Below are 24,963 nucleotides of genomic sequence, written 5' to 3'. Positions count from 1 at the left end.
ATTTTCAATTTGCTTTTGATTTCAATACAAACTTTTTAATTTCATTTTTTGAATTTCTTTGCTTCATCTTGTCTCCCATAAAGAGAAAACGATTTTGTTCACTTCATTCAATTTTCTTAAAAATAGTTATTTGGTTCAGATTTGAAGAAAGAAAAATAAACAAGAAGAAAGATGTAATTTGATTGAGAAAGGAATCTATAATTCTAATTCTTATTTGTATCTATCTTGCATTTTCTCCTGTTTCTCTCTGTATTTTTTTGTTTTTGAATTGGCTCTCTGTATTTTCATTACCATATGATACTATAATAGCTTATAGCTAAACAAATTTTAAAACATTATAATAGCTTCGTCCATAAAATTTCATCTCAAAATTATAGCCTTTTGTATTCTTAAAGATTTTGAATTTTTTTTCATATAAGGTCTATGTTTTTTTTTTTCCCTTTTTTTCTTAGATGAAATAAGGGGCATTTTTGACTTTTTAATATAAACTAATGGTAAATCTTCTTAAAATAGATGGAGGGACTAAAGTATTGGATGAGAGTAAAAATTAAGAATGTAATAATGTATTTAGAGAAAAGTGAGGACCACGTAGTGCATTTGACCAAACTTTAAGGGACAAAATAATAATTCTCCCTTTGGGTTTTGCTACACCAACGCCAAGCAAGCAATTATGTGCAGGTGGCTGTATCTAAAAACTATACTAAAACTCTTTTCTTTTCGTCCGAAAAAACAAACAAGCAGAGCCAGAAAATGGCCCTCTCAATCTCCGCATATCAACTCAATAAACTCTCCTTCTTCTTCTCTTTTAAATCTCACCATCCCGCCAGACTCTCTATCTCAAACCCTAAAATCAGCTTACCAGTGCTACCCATTAGCCAAGCCACAAGGTCTCAGACTGGTCCACTTAAGAAACGGTCCTCTGCTTCTACTCCTTCTTCAGCCTCCACCGGCAAGAAGAAGAAGAAAAAGGGCAAAAGTGACGCCCCTAATCATTTGAGGGATGTTCAAATCATTAAAGCTGATGATAATATTGATAATGATTCATATTCATATTCAAATTCGAGGTCATTGCCTTATCATCCAAACACGCCACTGCCAAAGGCGCCTGCGGGATTCGTGGTAGATGAAACTGGAAGGGTTCTCATGGCTTCTAACAAGCGGATTGCTACTCTTGTGAGTCATTTTTCCTATTCTGTTTGCTTCAGTTTTGTGGGTTTTCCTCTTTCTAGTGTCCAATTGTGAGCGAAAGATTGATACTATTTTCTTTTAATATATTCCTTATTTAAAGTCTATGCACAATTATTTTTGAAAGGTTTGCTTGTTCTGTATTTATTGTTGGATACAATTTTCTTACTTTTGAAGTTTGAAGAAATTTCTTACTGGCAAAACTGTTTAAATCGAATTTTATCTGGTGGATGAACTTTTTTCTTGTCAAGTAAAAAAACGTCTGATTATTATACATAACTTTATAAAAAGGCAGGATGGCATACTTTGTAGTTAAGAATGGTTTATGTCATTACACGTGTGCCTGCACATGTACATTGTGAGCAAGCATGATAAGCTTATGGAATGGAAGTTGTTTTTCCTTTGTTTTTTCTAGGATCAATTGGATGTTGGAGTCGTAGAAGACTCAAGGGTTTCAAAAATAGGGTTGAATTGGATGAAGTAAAAGTTTTGCAAAATGATCAATTTGGGTTCTGTCATGCAAAAGAATGAAGAGTGTTTAGGAATGTAGTTGAAGGATCAACAACAAGAACTTTGAAAAGGGAGGTGCCACAAATGTTTTAGGTGATCCCAAAATCCTTACCAAATTTTGAGTGAAGTTCTAAAATATTACTCCTTCTATCCCAAAAAGATAGTCCACTTTCTTTTTTCACACATTAAGAAATGGAAAAGATAGTCCACTTTCTTTTTTCACACATTAAGAAATGGAAGTTATTATGGTTAGTGAATAATTTTGTTACTATAAGTTTCCTTTTATATCCACTTAAATAACACGAGCAAATATTTGTATTGAGATGATAAAAACCATATTGATAATATAAATCGGTAAATATAAATTTTAGTTAATGAGAATGACTAACATTGATGACTTTTTAAAATTCAAGAGGAAAAAAAGAAGAATAAAACTACTTATTAAATAACATATGAATTTCAAGTAGAGCTGACTTGGGAAAAGTAAAGAATTAATAAGGATTATTGAAAATAAAATAAAACTTAATAAGCATATAATAAACAATTTAAAGATTAACTATAATGTAAAAAAGGTAAGTGGACTATATTTTGGGATAGACCAAAATGGAAAGATGAACTATCTTTTTGGGATGGAGGGAGTACTATTTTTCCGGCCATAATCAAATGGTATTGGTATTGGGTAGTGAAGAATGTCATCTCGATAAAGCATGGATGGTGAATGCATAATGTGGAATTTGTTACTTTCGTGTTACAAGTGTAATGAAGATGGGAGGTGGATAACTCAAATAAAGATGTAAAGTGGTTAAGAAGGATTTGGAATTGCTAGGCTTTATTGGAAAGCATAGTAAATTGGTTGCAATAGAGGAAAAAAGAAAAATCCACATAGTAGACCAATTAGATTGGAGTGAAAATTGAGTTGTGTTCATTTAATAAAAAATAAGTCGACAAACATAACAAAGTTGATGTTTATTTGTTTTTGACTTATGACCATTTAAATTGTGAAATAAACTAAGTAAACACTTTCAATGGATTTAGGGTTGTTAAAAGTCAGTTTGATAATATTAGAGATTCCTTGTTTGTACCTATAGTTATTTGCTATTTGCTCTTTCTTTATGATTGTATACTCTTTATTGTTTACATACCAGTGATTTGTTCTTGTAACTAATCTAAGAAACTCATATAGACCACTTTGACTTCTTAGTTGTTCATAGAAATGAGAACAGTGGAAACCTCCCCTTTGAACTCTTTTGAGATAACTAAATCCAGATGCTTAATGATCAATTTTTCGAAGTTTATCCTAAGCTTTTGTTTTATCGCCTACTTTGTTGGCTTAATTGCAATTATACCGTAGGTATGCTTGGGTTGCTTGATAAAAATCTCTCTCCTAATTGGCATTAATGCTAGCTTAAAAAATTAAAATCATCATTCCTATGAACTCACCTAACTCACTTGGATTAGCTTTGAGTTAAATTACCCCCTGAAATGTTAAATTTCTCAATAGTTATCCCAAACCTTAATGGATTTATTGAGCGCGCAAGACCCACCATTTTAATATTTAAGCTAGTATAGATGCTAACAAGGAGAGAGAGGGTTTACTAGGCAACCCAAATGAATATGATAGAGTAAGGAAATAAACAAACAGAAGATCAAAGAATTCTAGAATGGGTATGAGAAGAAGAAATCTGTATTTCAATTCAGAATCAAGTGTTACAGGTTACAATCTTCAGATATTAAAAATGAAGAAGAAAAGAAATAGAAACTAGAACAAAAGGGAAAATTCTTGAATCCTAAGAATCAAGCCAAGAGCCTTCAGTAGCTCTCCATCAATACAAATGAAAAGGAATATTTTCAACAGATGCCTTCTCTTTGCCCTCTGCTGTACTATATTCACGATCACCCCCTTGTTTTTAACTGAATTTGGAGAGGTGTCCCAATCATTGGTGTGGCTGATGTTTCTCCCTTAATTCCCAAGGCAGCAATCCCCATGTTGATCTTGGGCCCTTCTTTGGACCTTCTGGAATATACCCTTAACGGCTTAGGCTGGTCCATCAGAATAGAATATAAAAAAGTCTCAAAGTTTAGGGTAAAATTGATCATTAATCTAAAATAAATAAATTGACAAACATGCTTAATGACGTGTAATAAAATACAAGCTTTTGATTTCTTAGCTATGTTTATTAAATTCGTATCCTAAACATTTCAAAATTTTGGGAAGTATCTACATCCAACACTATTCTAATTGTGGTGTGGTAGAGAAACTATTCAGTGGTTACTTGAGCATGATTGGCAACCAATAGTTTTGAAAGATTCAAGGCTAAGGTTGATTTTTTCTCAAATTGCATTGCACAAATTGAGTTGTTAACAGAGATAGAAGTAGAGAGAGAAAAACTTGTTACATCCTTTTTTATTAACTAATAATGTGACATAGGCAATGTTTTGCATGCTTCACTCCCTTGAGAGTGTGTTATAACATGCAGTTGGTGAATTGTCAAAAAGTGGTTAATGTGTACAAAATTTAAAAGATTATGTTTGCAATAGTTTCCTCAATTAGTTTAGGCCGCCAGACAGTAAAAATGGTAAAGTTGAATGATAAGTTCATGCTTTTGACTATTTGGATAGACATGAATCTCAAATTTCTTAAACCTGGTAGCTTGTTAAATTGCATCTTCAAGGTTAAATTGCCCTTTGCTTTTTATTGAGAATCTGGGCCCTAGGAGCAATTAATCAAATTCAATTAACAATGTATTTAATATTTGAGCTTATAATGAGTTTGAATAACCTTTAATACAAAACGGCCTAAGCCATTTTGGTTGGTTCAACTTCCTCATTATATGCCATTTACCCAATTTATATCTATCCAATGTGGGATTATCCACATACTTCAACACTTTGAATTTCTGGTCTATACCCTTTGTAGTCAAGAAGTAATGAGTCTTGTATCTTCTAATGTAACACTTCTTCTTCAGCTTATTGATTTTCCCAGGTGTAGTGAATAATGAACCTATCTTGTTCCAAACCATACTGAACTGAAACCAAGAGCCTTATAACAAATTCGTATTTTACATATTAGGGATAAGTTTTCTAGAACTCGGTAATTGGGGTTTAAAAGATTAGCTTAGAAGAATCTTTTTTCTTTTGATAAGATAGTGAAAAATGAAACAAGAAAAAATGCCTACAACTGAAATAAATAAAGCATTACTATCATAAGTATTTCTAGACATAGTAAGTATTATACACTTAATTATATATAAAATAAGTCTAAGCCTGCATATGTCAACTCCTAATCCTCACAGGGCTTGAAAGGCGGGAATAAAACTGACTACATATGTAATACAGCAGTGGGAGAGAAGGGAAATATTTGGGAAGATGATGTATAATTTATTTGCGAATCAAAGACATGTCCTTTCTTTCCATCAAATGGTTTGCAACCTTCTAAAGGATACTTGTAATTAATTAATTATGGGTTTGAATCTTAGAGCCTGTAAAAAGTATTAATCTTTTAATTGATGATTACTAAGTTATGTCCCATTGTATTTTGTTAACCTTGGTTGTTAGTGGGTTACGTGTCTTGTGCTTAAGTTACTTGTGTATTTAATCTTCTTGTATTTTGGTTGATCCATTTATCTCAATAGTTGGATCTTAAGACATATTGGTTATCAAATGTGTAACATGTCTCATATTTGTATTACTTGTCTATTTAATCTTCTTGTACTTCAGTTCCATTTATTTCAGTAGTTCTATCTTAACACAACACAAGCGTGACATGGTGATATGAACTACCATCATTGCCTCTTAGATGCTACTTTTAGGTTAACAATAATAATAATAATATTTTGCCAATTGGGAGGAATAACATGTGGTTATATTTTGATATGTTTCATATGTATTGAATCTCAGTGTTATATTCTACAATTTCTTATATAGTTAGCATGAGGGGAAGCAAGCAAAGTTAACGCATGATTTTGATCTGTTTAAGTCATGGCTTCTCTACCTTTTTGCTAACATGGTATCAGAGCTTAAATGTTCTTTGAAGGCCGTGGCTATGAGAAAATAAGTGATTGAGAGAAAATAGTAAGATTCCCCCCTAAAAAAATCTGAAATGGCTTCAAGTAGTTTTTCTCCTCCATCTCCTGTTTTCACTGGTAAAAAATTACCAAATCTGGCATGTGAAGATGCATGTAAAAGCCTTTGATTTGTTGGAACCTGTGGAAATTTGTGCAGATCCCTTTATCTCTTGTGAGGAAATCCCATAGTTGCTTATTCACTCAATTTTGTCTAGTGAGATTATCAAAGTGTTATACTTGTGAAATAGCTAAGGAGGCTTGGAAAAAGATTAAGGAGTTCCAAGATAGTAAGGCAATTTTTTAATTTAAGAGAGCTTGAGATGCTTAGGATGAAAGATTAATAATCTGTTGAAGAACATTTTGACATATGGATAGTCAACAAAATCAGACTTCTTTGTTGAAGATTTGAGAGGTAGAAGGGTTGTGAAAAAGGTGTTGGTCACCCTGCCTGAAATGTTAGAGGCAAAACTCCTGATTAAGAAGAATCTAAGGTCTTGAACAATCTCACCTTATAAGAGCTAGTGCAAGCTTTGCAAGCACAAGAGCATAGAAGATACCAAAGAGAGGAGTCCTACGAAGGAGCATGTTTTCCTAGATAGAAAAAGAAAGTAGAGAAGGTGATTGTGGCAAAATTGAAGACAAGAAAGGAAGATTTATCCTTATTCTTATTGTGAAAGAACTAATCGTCATTAAAGCAAATGCTGGGAAAAAGGGCAATATAGGCATTGCAATAAATATGGTCACAGTGAGAAATTTTTGCAAGATTAAAGATGAGAGCTGCAACCCCCTACTCAGCAAGTCAATTTTATTGAAGATCAACATCAAGTTGATGATAATTGATTCACAGCGTCGCAAATTCCTTAACAAATTGACAAGCATATTTGGTTTCTTGATTGTTCATTTTTTAGGTAAAAGTACAAAACAAGAGTGAATCTAACTAATGGGGAAGTGGTTGAAGCTTATCAAGGAGGTTCTATTGCTGTGAAGACAATGAAAGATATTAAAGTTATTATTGATGTCCTGTTGATACCTAGCTTAGTTCAAAATTTGCTGAGTTCAAGGTTATTCTAGTTTTTAAGAACAACTCCTGCACTATTTTTGACCCAAATGAGTGTGAGATGGCTTGTGTCTAGATGGTTGATCAGAGTTCTCCTTTTGAACTTTGATTCTGCCAATCGAAGTGTCAGTGATTTTGAAGTGCATAATAATTCTATGATAATGAAAAATGAGTACAATGAAGAAGAAACCAAAATTAAGGCATGGAGATACAAATGCAGGTCCTGTGGTCCCTGGAAATTCAGAAAAAAATCTTAAAAAAACCATCTTCAGTTGTTCCTGATTAAAATAAGTTCTCTCTTCATTAACAAGATGGTGAAACCAAATTCTTGTAAGAAAAGTGTAATTTTTCCATGTTTGAATCCAATGATTATGAAAAAGATTCAAGAATCAGTGTTTGGCAGAGAGCTTTGGTGATAAAGTTCTGATGACCAAATAAAAAAAAAAGGAAAATAATTTGAATATCAAGTTGGAGTACTGTGATTCTAAGAAGCAGTCATCTGACATATTAACGAGTCGCTTCCAGAGGCTAGATCTTAAATTTTAAAGCTATGCTTGGTTGGGAGCATGGAAAGGAGGAAGGAAATGAATTTAGGTGTTTGTCATTAAGGGTGTAAATGAGTCGAGCCGAGCTTGAACTTGCCAGGCTCAAAGCTCGGCTTGGTAGAATTTAGTTAGGCTCGAGCTCAGATTGAAACTAGATGGGCTTGAAAGATTTAGGCTCGAGCCTGGCTCGATGAAAGCTCGAGCTCGACTTGGGGCTCGAGTTCAGCTCGAAAAATTTTGAGCTCGAGTTCGGCTCGAGTACGCCTAAAATAAATATTATATAAATGTGTATATATGAAAGCTTGATAAGGCTCGACGGGTTTTCTAGCTGAACATCATTGGACTGAAGCTCAACTCGTTTGCTAAGTAAGCCGGCTCGAGCTCGATTCAAGCTTTTTCGAATTCTTTTCAAGCCGAGCTCTAATATATCGCGAGCCGGCTTGGCTCATTTACACCCTGTTTGTCATATCTAAATACATCCCTCCAAACTGTATCTAGACTGGAAAAAAGTCTGAATTCATTTTCTTTCTTCCATCTACCCTCCCAATCAAACCTAGCATAAGGGAAATGCTTGGATTATCAAAGAAAATTCTCAAGGAGTGTTGATTGTTAAGTGTTAATTTGGTTATGCAGATTCAATTTATTGTATTTGTTTGTGAATATTATATTTTACTTCTGAATTTTCTTTCTAGTTATTTTTGCACCTCTCCTTGCTTGGCGCTCTCCTGCACCTGGTGCCTTGCGCATATAGCATGCTTTGCACCTTTAATAACTGTGTTCTTGCAAAGTAACCTGCCAGTTTTCTTCTTTCTTTTTGTTCTTTTCATTCATGAGTTCAAAATCCTAAAATAGTATTGACAGGTTGATTCCTCCAATAATTATCCATTAGAGTGCATTATAAGGAGAGTATTTAGAAGTTCAAATGGGAATGAATGCATGCTGCTGTGCCCAGTAGACACGTAAGTAGTTCTGTCCCAATGTGGAAATGTGATTTTAAATATATTGAATGAATATTTTATTTCATTCTTTCAATTTGTGATACTCATTGTTGCAGGCCTGTGCAGATACTAAAGAGTACGAATATTGATGGGTGGTCAGCTGTATGTTTCTCTGGCCCTTAACGCTCCAGTATAAAATATTCCTTGGTTATTATCTTTATGGACACATGTTATTATTAAATATTTAATTTTAAATTCTGCCTGTCACAGTTGACTCCATAAAATGTTTCTTACTGTTGTATGGCCCTAGATTCTGGATATCAATTTTGTCTGTGATTCTTCTATTTTCTTCTTCTTTTAGTATTTTTCTCCTTGGACTTGATAAATACCTGAGTTAGAATCTTACTTTTGTTTGTTTTCTTCTTTCCCTAAGTTGCATTGAGGGGAAATGTGGGAATGGGAAGGAGAATTGATGGGATAACAGTTTTTATTTTTCTCTAGAGAAGAATATTTAGTACAATATCCATATATAACTGCATTTAAATAAAGCCATTCTGTTATCTAGCAATGTGCAACGCCGGATTGAAAATCTCTCAGAATGGTTGTTACACTCAAAAGATGCCTGTAAGTTTGATTAACTCACATCCCACCTGCACTTTCTTTCCCAACTTCTGCTTGTGGTCCTGAATTTTTGCCTAAAGCACTACAAATAGCTCGCAGTATCTACCAAGTTTTGACTTCAACACAAGATAAGAGTCATCAAACTCTTTTGGGCATTCTTTTTTACCCTTTTTGGTGTAAGTTGTATTCATTAAATTAAGGGCATAATCCTATTAGTTCTTCAGGGGAACTTGAACTATGCATTATTATTACTTGCATTTATTAGATAATTCTGCAGATATATGTTTGGAAACTATTTTTTGTTCTCAGAAATAACGCATGTCTGTTATGCTTGCTGTCAATGACGTCACTTCAACAACTACAAACGCAATGTAAAGGATCAAATGCGGAATAACAAAATTGAAAGAATTCAAACACCATTGATTTGAAAGCTAATAGAATAAAAAGATTCAAATACAAGCATGACCCAATTATTAAATGGGTAACATGACATGCCACAATAATATGACTTGGAATGCACATCCACTAATTAAAAGGCCTATTTGCACTAGACAAAAAAGAAAAAAATTGTTTGGTACCTATTACAAAACATGCTGAAGTCATGGCTTGAAGGAAATAATGTCCTTTCATGATTTTGTATAAAGGAAAGGACTCCTTTCTATTTTTATAGATGATCTCCATCTTTTGTACTCCTTAATGATATGGGGTTTCATTCACTTTCATGTTAAGTGATTCATTCTTTTTTACTCTTGTCCTCTAACCAAAAGAAATGGGGGTGTTAGTTTAGTGGTTAACCAATTTAGCCTCCTTTCTCTTCCCTTTCTCATCACACTTTCAAAATCTCAATTTGTCTGTTGTAAGAATAGTGTCGCTGGTTGTAGTTGTCAAAATGTTTAAGTTTGACAGGACTTTTATGATAGATGTGTCTCTTGAATTTGAAATAATGCCACTAGTAGACACATTAGTTACTAGAACTACCATTGGGAACTTTGGGTGGTAATTAGTAGATGTTGTATACGCATTTGTGGACTTATAGATAGTTTCCAAGTTATAACTTTTTGTTATAGCGAGTAGTTCTACAGATGGTTTCAGTGTCAAAAAAAAAAAAAAAAATCAGAAATTTTGGCTTCCTACTTTCCATCCTATGTGGTATGAATGAGAACTATATTGTATTTGAAAAATGAGCTTTATGATTAGGTGTCGAGGAAATTGAAAGCATTTGAAACATAGATGTCACCACTTGTCTGGTTGTATCATCAGAGAGGTGATCATAAAGTAAAAAATTACAAATGTTACTTGCGTTGCCTTGGGATTTTGTACTACCCATTCTAGTTGTTAATTGGTTCAAATTTCATTATACATTTTAAACTTTTCTACAAGCATTAGGAATTTGATTTAAAGAAAAATGATGCTTGAAAAATATATCTTCCATTCTGAGGATATGTGCATGTGTGCATCTTGAGATTTTTGCCACTGTATCCATCCTCAGGAGCAAAATTTTGATAAAATTTGTAAATGTTTTGAGGTTTGAAGGGAGTTCTGTCAACTGAGTGTTGGATTAGGCAGATTGCCATTGGCAATGAAATTGGACGAATAAGCTCCTGGGAGAAATTGTCTTTTTCGGGCTTGCTTTTTAAGCATTTAAGACAGTGAATGCATTATATGGTTATTATTTAGTGGAATACCCTTCTCTTGCTCTTTTCATTATTCTTTTTCCTTGCTTCTTCCCCTCCTAATATAGCCAACCTTGTTGTCTACATGCTTCTACATTTTAGGTCAGTGATGAAGAAGTTGAAGCTATTCTTCCGGCTGCTGCATATGCTCTGGCCAAGATACACATGCACCTAGTACACAGCGGGTACGCCAGAATATAATTTTTACTGGTTTAATGTATCTCAAGTTTGTCTATGTGTTTTAATTCTACAATCAGGCTTATCATTGTTTGCTTTTATCTCTGTGGTCTCATCAGATTCTGTTATACAGCAAGGGGAGGATTTTGTTACTCGGAAGATGATATATTCGATTTCCGCACAGGTAATTGGCCTTCCTGTTATTACATTATTTGTAGCATTTGAGTTGTTGATATTTATGGTAGTAGAAATATCAATGGCCTACCTCCATTTGGTTTTTTTTTCTTCGTTAAGGGAAGATTAGGGGGAGAAAGTAACTAGATTTTAAATGGTGTATCATGGCCAAGTGTAATGATAATGGCCAATGCCATATTGAGCTTTTCTTTTTTTTTTTTTTTTTTTTTTTTTTTTTTTTTTTTTTTTTTTAAGATAACAAAAACAATAGTTAAACAAAAATTTCATTAAATATAATAAAGTTTTGGATTCCTAAAAATCACTATCTGTTCAAAATAACTAGAATTCTCTAGTCATAGTAGACAATGATTTAAAAAACACAAATAAGCAAGAAAAATGAAGCTTGACTATTAAATTTAAACTATAACTGGAAAAATTAATAAACGATTAGAGGACAAAAAATGTCAAGCGTACGATGATGTTGCCTGTTTTCGTTTCATGGGCCATTGGGAACCAAATTGCCATGATCTGCAGAGGGAACGGATCACTCGTTCTTCCATTGTGGACGGGTGCATGAATGACAAGCCAATCAAATCTGCTTATTGTGCTGTATATATAGAAAAATATATCAAGGTCTTTCCAATCACTGCAGTTTTCGCCTTCGAGTGAACATCAAGAAGCAACACCCCTTGATGGCTAAGAGAATATGGATAGCAGTCAGGATAATAAAGGAATGAGATCAATCACAGAACCAGACCTCGAGTCGTAATTGATAGCGTTGGAAGCAGGCTAAATTAGAAATTAATATTGGACAAAAACTATGATCTTGTATGATGCCTTTTGTGAAGAAGAAGAATGAGAGGAAATATGGACTTGATTATTCCCTCAAGAATTGGGGATATAAATAGTACTACATATGTACAATATAGGTAACTAATCAAGGATCCCAAATAATCTGCTAATGATCTGCTAATTATAGCTCCTAATCTCAGCAGCTAATTACAACTCATTACAGCTAATTACAGCTAAATACAGCAGCTAATCATAACACTCCCCCTCAAGCTGGAGCATACATGTTATATGTTCCTAGCTTGCCACAAATGTATTCAATTCGAGGTCCTCGTAAAGATTTGGTCAGTATATCTGCCAATTGATCGTTCGAACTGACAAAGGAAGTAGATATGCATCCTGACTCAATCTTTTGTCTGATGAAATGACAATCGATCTCAATATGTTTCGTTCTTTCATGAAACATTGGATTTGAGGCAATATGGAGTGCTGCTTGATTGTCACATATTAGTGTCATCTGTTTTATTTCTCCACACTTCAACTCTTGAAGAAGGTGCTTGAGCCAAACAAGTTCACAAGTGGCTAAGGCCATGGCTCGATACTCTGCTTCTGCGTTTGACCTAGCCACAACATTTTGCTTTTTACTTTTCCATGATATTAAATTTCCTCCAATCATGATACAATAACCAGAAGTGGACCATCTGTCAGAGGGAGAAACTGCCCAATCTGCATCTGAATAGTCAACCACTTGTGAATGACCCTTGTTCTCATATAACAGACCTTGCCCAGGAGTTCCTTTGATATATCTTAGAATGCGAACAATAGCATCCCAATGACTATCACATGGAGACTGAAGAAATTGAGTAACCACACTCACGGCAAAAGAAATATCCGGTCGTGTAATAGTAAGATAGTTTAATTTTCCAACAAGCCTTCGATATCTGCCAGGATCTTTAAATGGCTTCCCCTGTCCTGGAATAAGTTTTACATTGGGATCTGTTATGATTAGCTGCTGTATTTAGCTGTAATTAGTTGTAATTAGCTACTGAGATTAGGAGCTATAATTAGCAGATTATTTGGGATCCTTGATTAGTTACCTATATTGTACATATGTAGGACTATTTATATCCCCAATTCTTGAGGGAATAATCAAGTCAATATTTTCCTCTCATTCTTCTTCTTCACATGGTATCAGAGCCAACAAAGGGCCTGAATACATTCCTCTTCTTTTCTCTTTCTCTCTTCTAAGGGATTTCCAATTACCCTATTATTCTCCCTCTTCTATAGTCACAGCCACTATCCCAGGCCTACCCAGTGACCGGCGACCTCAGACACCAAGTTGCGTCACCGGAATCCTCGCCGTCGTCAGCCGCACGCCGTCGACAGATTCTGCCACCTTCCTCTTCACTGTTTTGCTACTGAATATGGCTGAATCAGGTCTAATCAAGTCTCTTCTTCCTAATTCTATTGGTATTACTACTGTAAAACTTCAAGGCAATAGCAATTACATTTCTTGGTTCAATTCTATTGAGCTATGGTTCTTAGGTCAAGGATATGATAATCATCTTATTAAGAATGCTACTGATATCGTTGCAATTGATTGGACGGCATGGATTAAAATTGATGCTCAGTTGTGTAGCCTATTATGGCATACTCTTGATCCAAATTACTTCCTCTTTTTCAGTCCTGTAAAACCTGTTGTAAGGTCTGGACAAAAGCCAAAACATTGTATACCAATGATATACAATGAATTTACAATGTTGTCTCTAATATTGTACATTTGCAGCAAAATCAAATGGATATGGCTAGTTACATTGGGCAAGTTGAGACATCGAAAGATGAGTTTGTTTCCATTATGCCTTTCACAGAGAATATTGCTGAACAAGAAAAACAAAGAGACAAGTTTTTTATGGTCTTGGCTCTAATCGGCCTTCGACCCGATCTTAGCTCTGTTCGAGATCAAATTTTGACTGGTTCCATTGTTCCTACCTTAGAAAATATCTCTGCTCGACTTCTTCGTATTTCCACCACTCCAGCTGCACCTCCTAACATTGAAGCCTCTGCTTTTGCTGTCCAGAATAGTAATCAAAAATGGAAAGGTAATAGGTATAAGGTTCACTGCACTTATTGTGATAAACCAGGACATACTCGTGAAACCTGTTGGAAATTACATGGTAAACCGTCTCAGAATCAATCTGCTGGTACTGGACGACCTGCATGCTGGTTCAGAGTAATGGAGCTGGAATTCTTCCTTTGCCTGGTACATCAAGCAAATGCATCACTCTGACAGGATCAGAATATGCCCAATTCTAGGCAGCCAAACAACAAGCTCAACAACAGTCACCCAGTCTACAACACTCTAGCACTTCAGTTGCTTGTTTGTCTCGGTCCTCAACTGGTACTCCTTGGATACTTGATTCAGGCGCTTCCGATCACATTTCTAGTAATGAAACATTGTTCTCTACTCTCATTCCTACTCTAGATTCATCCACAGTCACCTTAGCTAATGGTTCAGAAACTAAAGTTAAAGGCATTGGGACAGTTCAACTTATTCATCAGTAACTTTACAATTTGTCTTATACACCCTTGGCTGTCTTTATAATTTAATTTCCGTTAGCAAAATCACCGAACAGCTTGATTGCATTGTCTTTTTTCATAGCTAACTATGGTGTTGTGCAGGATCGGCGTACGGGGAAGACGATTGGAGTTGAAGAGTTGAGGTGTGGAGAAATAAAACAGATGACACTGATATGTGACAATCAAGCAGCACTCCATATTGCCTCAAATCCAATGTTTCATGAAAGAACGAAACATATTGAGATCGATTGTCATTTCATCAGACAAAAGATTGAGTCAGGATGCATATCTACTTCCTTCCAATCGTCTTCCCCGTACGCCGATCCTGCACAACACCATAGTTAGCTATGAAAAAGACAATGCAATCAAGCTGTTCGGTGATTTTGCTAACGGAAATTAAATTATAAGGACAACCAGGGGTGTATAAGACAGATTGTAAAGTTACTGATGGAATAAGTTGAACTGTCCCAATGCCTTTAACTTTAGTTTCTGAACCATTAGCTAAGGTGACTGTGGATGAGTCTAGAGTAGGAATGAGAGTAGAGAACAATGTTTCATTACCAGAAATGTGATCGGAAGTGCCGGAATCAAGTATCCAAGGAGTACCAGTTGAGGACTGAGACAAACAAGCAACTGAAGTGCTAGAGTGCTGTAGACTAGGTGACTGTTGTTGAGCTTGTTGTTTGGCTGCCTGGAATTGGGCATATTCTGATCCTGTCAGAGTGATGCAGTTGCTTGATGTACCAGGCAAAGGAAGAATTCCAGCTCCATTACTCTGAACCAGCATGCAGGTCGTCCAGTACCAGCAGATTGATTCTGAGACGGTTTACCATGTAATTTCCAACAGGTTTCACGAGTATGTCCTAGTTTATCACAATAAGTGCAGTGAACCTTATACCTATTACCTTTCCATTTTGATTACTATTCTGGACGGCAAAAGCAAAGGCTTCAATGTTAGGAGGTGCAGCTGGAGTGATGGAAATACGAAGAAGTCGAGCAGAAATGTCTTCTAGGTAGGAACAATGGAACCAGTCAAAATTTGATCTCGAACAGAGCTAAGATCGGGTCGAAGGCCGATTAGAGCAAAGACCATAAAAAACTTGTCTCTTTGTTTTTCTTGTTCAGCAATATTCTCTGTGAAAGGCATAATGGAAACAAACTCATCTTTCAATGTCTCAACTTGCCCAATGTAACTAGCCATATCCATTTGATTTTGCTGCAAATGGACAATATTAGAGACAACATTGTAAATTTGTTGTATATCATTGGTATACAATGTTTTGGCTTTTGTCCAGACCTTACAACAGGTTTTACAGGACTGAAAAAGAGGAAGTAATTTGGGATCAAGAGTATGCCATAATAGGCTACACAACTGAGCATCAATTTTAATGCATGCCGTCCTATCGGTTGCAACGATATCAGTAGCATTTTTAATAAGATGATCATCATATCCTTGACCTAAGAACCATAGCTCAATAGAATTGAACCAAGAAATGTAATTGCTACTGCCTTGAAGTTTTACAGTAGTAATACCAATAGAATTAGGAAGAAGAGACTTGATTAGACCTGATTCAGCCATATTCAGTAGCAGAACAGTGAAGAGGAAGGTGGCAGAATCTGTCGACGGCGTGTGGCTGATGACAGCGAGGATTCTGGTGACGCGACTTGGTGTCTGAGCTCACCGGTCACTGGGTAGGCCTGGGATAGTGGCTGTGACTATAGAAGAGAGAGAATAATAGGGTAATTGGAAATCCCTTAGAAGAGAGAAAGAGAAAAGAAGAGGAATGTATTCAGGCCCTTTATTGGCTCTGATACCATGTGAAGAAGAAGAATGAGAGGAAATATTGACTTGATTATTCCCTCAAGAATTGGGGATATAAATAGTACTACATATGTACAATATAGGTAACTAATCAAGGATCCCAAATAATCTGCTAATTATAGCTCCTAATCTCAGCAGCTAATTACAACTCATTACAGCTAATTACAGCAGCTAATCATAACACCTTTATCTTGGCACCCTGTTTGGATATATAAATGGATTGAAGTCCCAGTAAAACCTTTAATAGTATGGGCTGTATAAATTTGGGGCTTAGAAAAGAAAAAAGGAGGTGAAATCATCTTGGAGTTTCCAAATTTTGTTTCTGGCATTCTGCCTTTGCTTCTCTTATATTGCTTACAATGTGGATAAATGGATATGCTAGCAAAGTTATCTAGGGTCGATATCTTTTCTCATTCTTCATTGAATTTTTCCTTCAAAACATAGATATTAGGTGCATCCTATTTCCAAGATTCATCATGTCATGTATCAGTATGTTTCTATACATGCATGTTCTCTGTGTTATTTTGTTGCTTTTATTTATTGATGTTTCTAAGTTCGGGACCTTTTTCTTTTTACTTTCTCTATCTATTTATCTTTTTTTTTTTAGAACTCATATTTCTCCCTACCCTGTCTGTTGGTGTTTCTCTTACATATCCTTGGGCAGTGGTGGTGCTCCAAAAAATAAAGTTTTAAATTTGAAATTTTCTGATATGAGTATGCTTCTTGTATGAGATATTTTGCTAACTTGTAGTGCTTGTAACATGTTACAGATGATGGTCAAGATGTAGATGGATTACCCACTGAAGGTGTAGAAATTACATGCTTCCATCTGGTAATGTGATTATTGTTAATGAGAGCATGTAGTTTTATGTTCATATCTTTGTTCTAATTAATAGTCCTGGATTTAGTGGAGTCTGTGTGTTTAGAATTGTGTATCAATATTTGTGTGTCTGGCATAATTGGCTACAATTTTGCACTAGGCTTTTCTGCGAACCATTTTTATTCTTTTATTGTATGTTCTGGTCTATTTTGAGGGCAAGCAAACTTGAATGTTTAAGTCAAAAGATGTGGAGGTATCCTTGACTATTGTAGAATCTAGTTCTGATAATGTTTCAAAAAGTCTACTTCTAATATGTGGTTGAATATTAGAATCTAAAAACTGTTCTTAGACCACATCTGGGGCTGTTAACAAGCCTAGCTCTAGTTAGATTGAGATCAACTCGATATGGATATGCTCAAGCTCAAGCTCATTTAAAAATAGCCAAGCTCGGGCTCCACTTGATAACTGCAAATGAAGCTTGAGCTTGAGCATGAAATCTACCAAACCAATAAGAACGCACCAATCAAACCAAATTGACGTTGTTTTGGTGCAGGTTTAATTAATCTTAGGTCCGCTCAGTAAAATTGGCTCGCGAGCTAATGAGCCATTTTTGTGCTTGACTTGTTTATTAAATGAGCTCTTGGCATGATAAGCTTATTGAACGAGCTTGAGCAAGCTTTTATCAAGTTGAGCCTTGAGCAGCTCATGAACGGCTCGGCTCATTGATAACCTAACCACATCTTCCAAAAATCATGAGAAATGGTCTTTACATAAACCAATTCGCGTTCTCTTTAATGTTTTGGCTCTCCACTTTACTTTTTTTTAGTTTGAACAGGATTTGCAACCATTCGATGTTTTTTAAAAAATTTTGTGCTATACTTGCTAAAATACATTTCTTTTGGATGTGTTCCTTGATAAATTTAGTGTTTTAACTCTTTTCATGTTTTTTTCTTGGGAACATAAGAATTATACATGTGAATGGATTTTTTGCTTCCATAACATTCGATCACTGAGAGTTAGTTCTTATGAATTGAATCATTGGAAACTAGAAGCATATGATCCTAGTTTCTTTATGTTTGTCTATGTTTCCCTGATTTGTTCATCCTTTTCTTGAGTCTTGATTGCAGTAGCATTGAAATTGCTCCAGGTGCAAATATGTAATTCTCCTGATGGACGCATTTTTGTTTAAATGCATGCATCCATGTAGTTGGTGTGAGGGGCAGGGAAAAAAATAAAAATCTAGAAGAAAATGATAAAAAAAAAGCCCCACTTTCCTTTTTTTTTTTTTTTAATTTTCTGCTTGTATGGTTGGCAGTGAATAATGCAAGAATAGAAATGAATGCATTACATTGATATAATCTAATATTCATAGGATTGAGTCATACTTGCCCAATAAACAAATAATATCTACATATGAGCCTCTTGACTAGGGGTGAGCATTCGGCTCGGCCAATTCGTTTTATTCGGCCAATTCGGTTAATTTGGCCAATTCGGTTCATTGAATAAATGTTTGGTTAAAAGTTCGATTAAAGAAAATTAAAATTTCAGTGATCGGTTAAAAGTTAATTTAACCGAATTAATCAAATTAACCGACTCAAATTACGTCGTTTTGATCAAGTAGATAATAAAATTAAAATTGAAAATATTTCAGTTTTTTTTTTTTTTTTTTGATTAAGTAGTGATTAATAATTTTGGTTAATTTTTATTTCTGTTAAAGTCGGTTAATAAAAAATTTCGGTTAAATTCGGTCGGTTAATGATCAAAATTAATTCGCTCAAAATGTTTCAATTAAGTTCAATTAAAAACTTAATTCGGTTAAGTAAAAAAAAAATTTCAATTTATTTCTTTGGGTTAAAAATTTTACTCAAATTGATCGAATTGGCTGAATGTTTACCCCTACTCTTTGTAGGTGATACAAGCATCATATGTTTTTCATGTACATAACACTGGAGAAAATCTAGCCCTTTATTTTGAGGGCCTTGTTGTCACACAAGTATAATTCCCTTTATGTTCTTTATATTTGTACACATATTTCTTTGTCATGAAACTAAAGATCAGAAAAACAGTGAAAGTATTGAATATCTATTAATTTGTTGGGCTCTTGGCAATTTATGGTTGAGGAAATTTTCATTTCCTACGGTATGTTTGTAAATGGTATTGTTTGCATAATAGATATAAAATGGTGATGAACTTTAAAGTGAGGAAGATAATTTAAAATGTAATGCTTTTTTGGTATTAAAAGAAAAAAAAAAATGAAACAGGCTTCTTTTAGTGAATTACTTTGAACAAGTGGACAGGTCACAAAAACATGGAAAAGAAGAAATCATGGCTTCAACTGTATAGTGATCATTTGTAGAAAAATGTGTGAATTATCAAAACACGGTGATATTTATTCATTGAGCGAACTGTTTTATTCTTTCTCCGAAGTGGAATAATTTATACAAATAGTTGGTTAATCCTGAATATATTAAAAGAACTGTTTAGGGTTTGAAAGTACGGGAATATCCACTACACTGATTGTTTTTCTGAATGGACTAGTTGAATTGTCATGTTAATTTACAATAAGGTCCTACACCAAGAATGGTCTTGGTTTCTCTCTGGCTCTTTCTCTGGCTCTGTCATTTTTATTATTGTGTAGTCAAAGTTAGGATATTAAGAAGGGAAACATGCAGATTGTGACCTTGTCAGCTTTTTGCTTCAAGTGGTTGCAGGTCCAAGACACTCCTAATGATCCCTTCTTAATAACAGATGTTCATATTTGATGATTATGGATTTGCACTGCCCATATATTGGGTTCATTTATTTCTTTTTGTGTTTATTTTATGCAGGATGGTGCTCATTACATGATTTATACCCCATCTGACCCACTTCTCTTTGTTGCTGTTAAGGTAATGGTAGATATTCCGTTCTTGGAAAGATGGATGGGATCTAATGTTGTTCCTCGCGAACATAGAATTGCAGTTTCAATCATTTAATTATGACCTCTTTGGTGACATTCATTTGAGTCTCTTCTCAAAATATCTGCATCAAAATTAAAAAGCTATGTTAATGGATGGATCCGTAACGAAGGATCCAGGTTAAAGAGTACCAAAAAAAAAAAAAAAAAAAAAAAGAAAAATTTCTTCGTCTCGTGGAAATTGATGGCTCAATCTAGTTAAAGCCCATTTCTGGAAAAGAAAAGAAAGCTGTTATGGCTTTAAATCTGGATTTAGCTAACTCCTTACCTGCTAATATGGCAGCCTTTTTGTATGTTCACAAGCTCGACACGGTAAGATGAAATAACTAAAAGGCATGCTAACAAATGATCACTTCATAACCTTAAGAGGTTGTAACAAAAGTTATCAAAACCCTTACATTATGCTAAACTCGATAATGCTGGCTGATTTTTTTTTTTTTTTTTTTCTTTTGAAGCTTGATTTAATTTCATTTATGATGGGACCTTTTTCCCCTTCTATAATTTCTTAAAGAACATCAGAGGATGAATAATTTCAAGAAATTGGCAGCAGAACAAGGAGTCTTTTCATATGGCAGTGATGGAACTCAGATATCTGAATTTTGTTTGTGCAGGATCAAAATGGACAACTGCAAATTGCTGATGATGTAAGCAATATATATATATATATATTAATAACTTATTTGCTGTTCAATTCCTGTAGTAAACTTTGGCATATGAAATACATTTAGTGCAAACATTATATTAAAAAACATTTTACATAACATTATATTCTATTATAGCTTATCAAATGTAGGCTTCGATGTACCACTTCTGCACTGATTTCTCTCATGGAAACAGGATTTACTGGAGGACCCGGCTATCATAAGTGCCATAGATGAGGAGACTGAATTTAATGCCCTGGTGGTATGTTGTTGCTCACAAAATCCATTAATTCCTTGCTGAAAAACTTGTATTGATTTCTATCTCTTGACAGGAGGAAGAAGCAGCCCTCTTAGAGTCATTGATGGGTGAAAGATGATGAGATGGTGTGGTGTTCCAAACTTTTCCCTTGGAGATGACTTTATAGTTATAAAATGTATGAAAAAAAAAATCTCCTGAGGCATGTAAAAAGCAAGAACAGAAATTGTTTGTTTCTATATGTATGTACACAATTTATAGAGTATTATATCCATTATCATTGTTGAACCACTATTCCTATTATTATATATATATGTATATTGGTTTAGTAGAGCCTTAAAACGAGTCCATCAAATATGCATAACACATTATTCTAGAAGAAAACGTGGAGCACTTGGTTATAGTAGAGATGTTGGATATGTGTTAATCTGCAAAAAGTGTGCCCTCCATCATTTAGAAGTTAGTCCTTAGGCCATTGGTCACATACGGAGTCACCGCACCTAACCCTGCTTCCCCATTTCTGCATTGAAAGTGAGCATTAGAGGGTGAGACTTCCCCAGTAAAGTTAAATTTCTTTCTAAATATATTAAAGTTTGAATTACCCTTATTTAATTGTTACATTAGAAAAACTGCGCTCTAATGGTAATGTCTATTTGCTACGTGAAGCTAACTTATAAAAAAAAAAATAGGCAATCACACATTCTAGTATAGAACATATGTCTTATAAAAAAATAAAATAGATATTGTCATACTTATTATAGAACGTATCTTTTAGATGACGTGGACATTTAATGTTCTATAGTGATTAGTTGTATATTAAATTATAGATCAAAAAAGAAAATAAGAGAATGTAAAAAGATTCGAAAGAAGTGCATTGGAGGGATTTTTAAAATTCAACGTCTATAAATAGACATTTAATCACATGATCATTCATACCTTCTAATTTATATGACACATCAGCCACAAATTTCATTTTTTTTGGGAAAAAAATGTCTTTGGAAAATATTATTTAAGGAGAATGTTTTCCATAGAAAAATATTTCAAATAACTTATTTTCCTTTATTGTTTGGTTGCAATAATCAAAATTAATTGAAAATATAAAATGTTTAATTTACAAGACCATAAAAATATCTATAATTATAGAAATGTCGTATTCTAAACATTTATTATTAAATATGGGAGAAAATTGCATGAAAAATGATAAATTGTAATAGTTGTTGGTGGCCGATGATGGTGGCCATCGGTTATTAAATTATCAAATATATATTTATAAGTTTATAATAAATTTATCAATATTGGGAAAATATTTTTCTCTCTTGAAAATTTGAAGTCATTTTTGTTAAAAAATATTTAATTTTCCTTTAACCAAGAAAATATTTTCTGTTAATTGATTTTCATGATCACCAAAAGATCCAAAAAGCTTTTTGGTTGGTTTGGGTTAGGAAAGAAAAAAACGAATGGGTCAATTTAAATTGATTTGGCACAACGCTTTCAACCAACTCTTATAAACCCCTATACTTCTAACGCAAGTATCTGAGTGTTTGTAGGTTCTCAACTACATTTCAGGATTACCCATTAAAAGGAACCATACCACCCAACTATCAATTTATACCTCCATAGGTATTAATTGAACTGTTTGTGGAAATCATCAAACAAACCCATCAAAAACACTTCTCGGTTCCTAAAATCCAAAATGTCTGGTTAGGTTTTTTTGATAAAACAAATATCATATACTTCTTCATCACATCTGGAAACAAAAATATTCACAATAACCATGCGCCCGAAAACCCAAAGGAAAAAAAAAAAAAAAAAAAAGAAGAATCATAATTAAGAAAATATAACAGAATGACAACTTTTATAAGTAAACAAAGAAAATGTCCAGAGAGCAGTAACGATTGAGATTATAACATAACAACATTCTGAAATCACAATAAAAGTTTTTCCTTGCAAGTGGTGGAAGAGCAATTAGAAATTTGTTTATGAAACATATCTTTAACTTCTTCAAGGATGATAAGTTTTTGACAGCCAAGAGCATCAATGAGGATGAATTTGAAGGACTCTCTTGCTTTCTGAGGAGGATGGTGAACATGTCTTGAAGGCTTCAAGAATCAAGATGTCATTATTCGTTATAATATCATGCTATTGGTACCTTTAAGAAGACAGAGAATGTCAGTGTTTAGATCAGATTAAAACAAATTGGCCAATGGAGGACATTTGATAAGGACTCTAAGATATCGGATATGATTTACCCAAAAGTTGAGAGTCCACTTTTGGAAAGTGGCTATCCAACAGTGTGAGTTTGTTTTGAAATGTGGTTACCCAATTGGTATGGGTTTATTTTGAAAACTGGTTGCTCAATTGGTAAGGATCTATTTTGCAAGGTGGTTACCCAATAGATGTGGTCTGTTTTGGAAAGTAATTACCCAATCAGTATGGATCTATTCTAAAAAGTGATTATCCAATCAATAAGGGTCTGTACAGCACCCTCCGTTCAATCCCGGAAGATTAGATAGCGGATGCCACATTCGATCTGGAAGCACCAACCTAGCATCCCAATTAAAATTTAAAACTAAGTATATGAATTAAGAGTGTTCAAGTATTAACAAGTCTAGTAAGTTTTTAATTTTAACTCAGAAAATAATTTGAAAAATCCTATAAAAAAACTGCAAGAGTTTCTCCCAAAAATTGGATTTAACTAAAACTTGTGAATATAAAACACTTCCAATTCAATTCCTCAATCATCCAACAACCCAATATATAATAAATCTCAAATTCAATATATAATACATGCATAATCATTTAATCAACATCATCACCATGATTCTCAAAATCATAAATTATCATAAACACTTTTAAATATAAGTTCCATAATTCATTCATACATCATTAACTTAAGAGTTAAGTCTACAACCCAAAGGTAATATAAATCCATAAAACTTATACATTTGCTCCAAATAAAATAACCTCCAATTATATTTAAGGTGTAGATGCCATAATTAACAAATACATATTAGACATAATCTAAAACTACCAAAAAGGAATCCTTCTGCTCTGATGCTGATATTTTGATTTTCTACTAGCACCTCAGTTAACAACCTACGTGTGATAGAAATTGACGCGCTGAGTATAAAACTGATGTTGCTCATAAATCACATACATCAAATGTTGTGATGACAACATACATTCAAATCATAATTTAACATTCAGACTCATAATCATATAATCATGCAAGATTAACCATACTTAAGCATTTATAATACATATAGTCATGTTTAACATGTGAATCTAGACTTCTCATACTCATGTCATATATCTTCACTTAATAACATAATTACATATAAATAAGCTAGAATCACATAGTATTATCTCATTAAACATAACACATATAAATCATGAAATTTAAGAATGTATATTCTAGGTATAAGTTATAAACTCACAAATACACATATTATATTATGTTATCTTATTAAGTCAAATTTCCTTGTCTTGTTTACTTATGGGGCCCACATATACACTTAGCAGAAAAGAAGGAAATCAAATTAACAAAAGTAGGGTCAGAGAGGCTTTAGACGCCAACATAGTCGAGGGGCTTTAAAAGCCAAACAGAAATAGATAGAGTGCGTCCGCTCATACAGAGGACACCCACATGCTAAGCATATAACCATAACTATATTCAAATAACAGAATAGCACCAAGTGCCGAGCATGCTCATAAAACAGAATAAATCCAATCACACAACAATTTGACACCAAGTATATTAGAGCCCAAAATTTTACTTGCTTTCTTAAATCATAAGATTACCCATAGAATTTTATATTCTTTTAGTAAACTCAAAGTCATCAAAGGTTCTTAGTTTAGAATCCAATAAAACCATAAAGACCCATACTTTTGCATAAAATGCTTATCATAGGAATTTCATATCAAAGGTTCTTAGTTTAGAATCTAACAAAACCATAAAGAGCCATGCTTTTGCATAAAATGCTTATCATAGGAATTTCATACCATAAAAGTCATTTTTCATATTCAAGACATACTCATCAACTAGTTCACTTCAAACATTCCTTAAATATATATAAGCAAATACATATGCTAAACATGCAAGCTTTATAGTATAAACTCAAGATTTCTCATATTTCAAGTTATAGGAACACTCATTAA

At 33.9% G+C, this 24,963-nt stretch overlaps 1 protein-coding gene and 2 pseudogenes across 1 annotated transcript; 1 reads left to right on the top strand and 2 right to left on the bottom strand.

Moving 5' to 3' along the window:
- The first annotated feature begins 679 nt into the window (after positions 1 to 679).
- On the top strand, positions 680 to 21,096 carry LOC119369123 (BTB/POZ domain protein TNFAIP protein). The gene is made up of 10 exons (XM_037641035.2): positions 680 to 1,173; positions 8,223 to 8,320; positions 8,416 to 8,461; positions 10,696 to 10,778; positions 10,890 to 10,954; positions 16,903 to 16,964; positions 19,781 to 19,840; positions 20,520 to 20,552; positions 20,746 to 20,811; positions 20,882 to 21,096. The coding sequence occupies exons 1-10, from the start codon at positions 751 to 753 to the stop codon at positions 20,924 to 20,926; spliced, it is 981 nt and encodes a 326-aa protein (XP_037496963.1). The 5' UTR covers positions 680 to 750; the 3' UTR covers positions 20,927 to 21,096.
- On the bottom strand, positions 11,848 to 12,952 carry LOC149497657 (secreted RxLR effector protein 161 pseudogene; annotated as a pseudogene).
- Positions 14,600 to 15,889, bottom strand: LOC149497656 (uncharacterized; annotated as a pseudogene).
- Positions 21,097 to 24,963: the final 3,867 nt, after the last annotated feature.

Source organism: Jatropha curcas, chromosome 3, assembly GCF_041381405.1.
Source record: "Jatropha curcas cultivar XTBG-Jc1 chromosome 3, XTBG_Jcur_1.0, whole genome shotgun sequence".
Classification (NCBI taxonomy): Eukaryota; Viridiplantae; Streptophyta; class Magnoliopsida; order Malpighiales; family Euphorbiaceae; genus Jatropha; species Jatropha curcas.
This window is presented reverse-complemented; position numbering and strand designations above follow the sequence as displayed.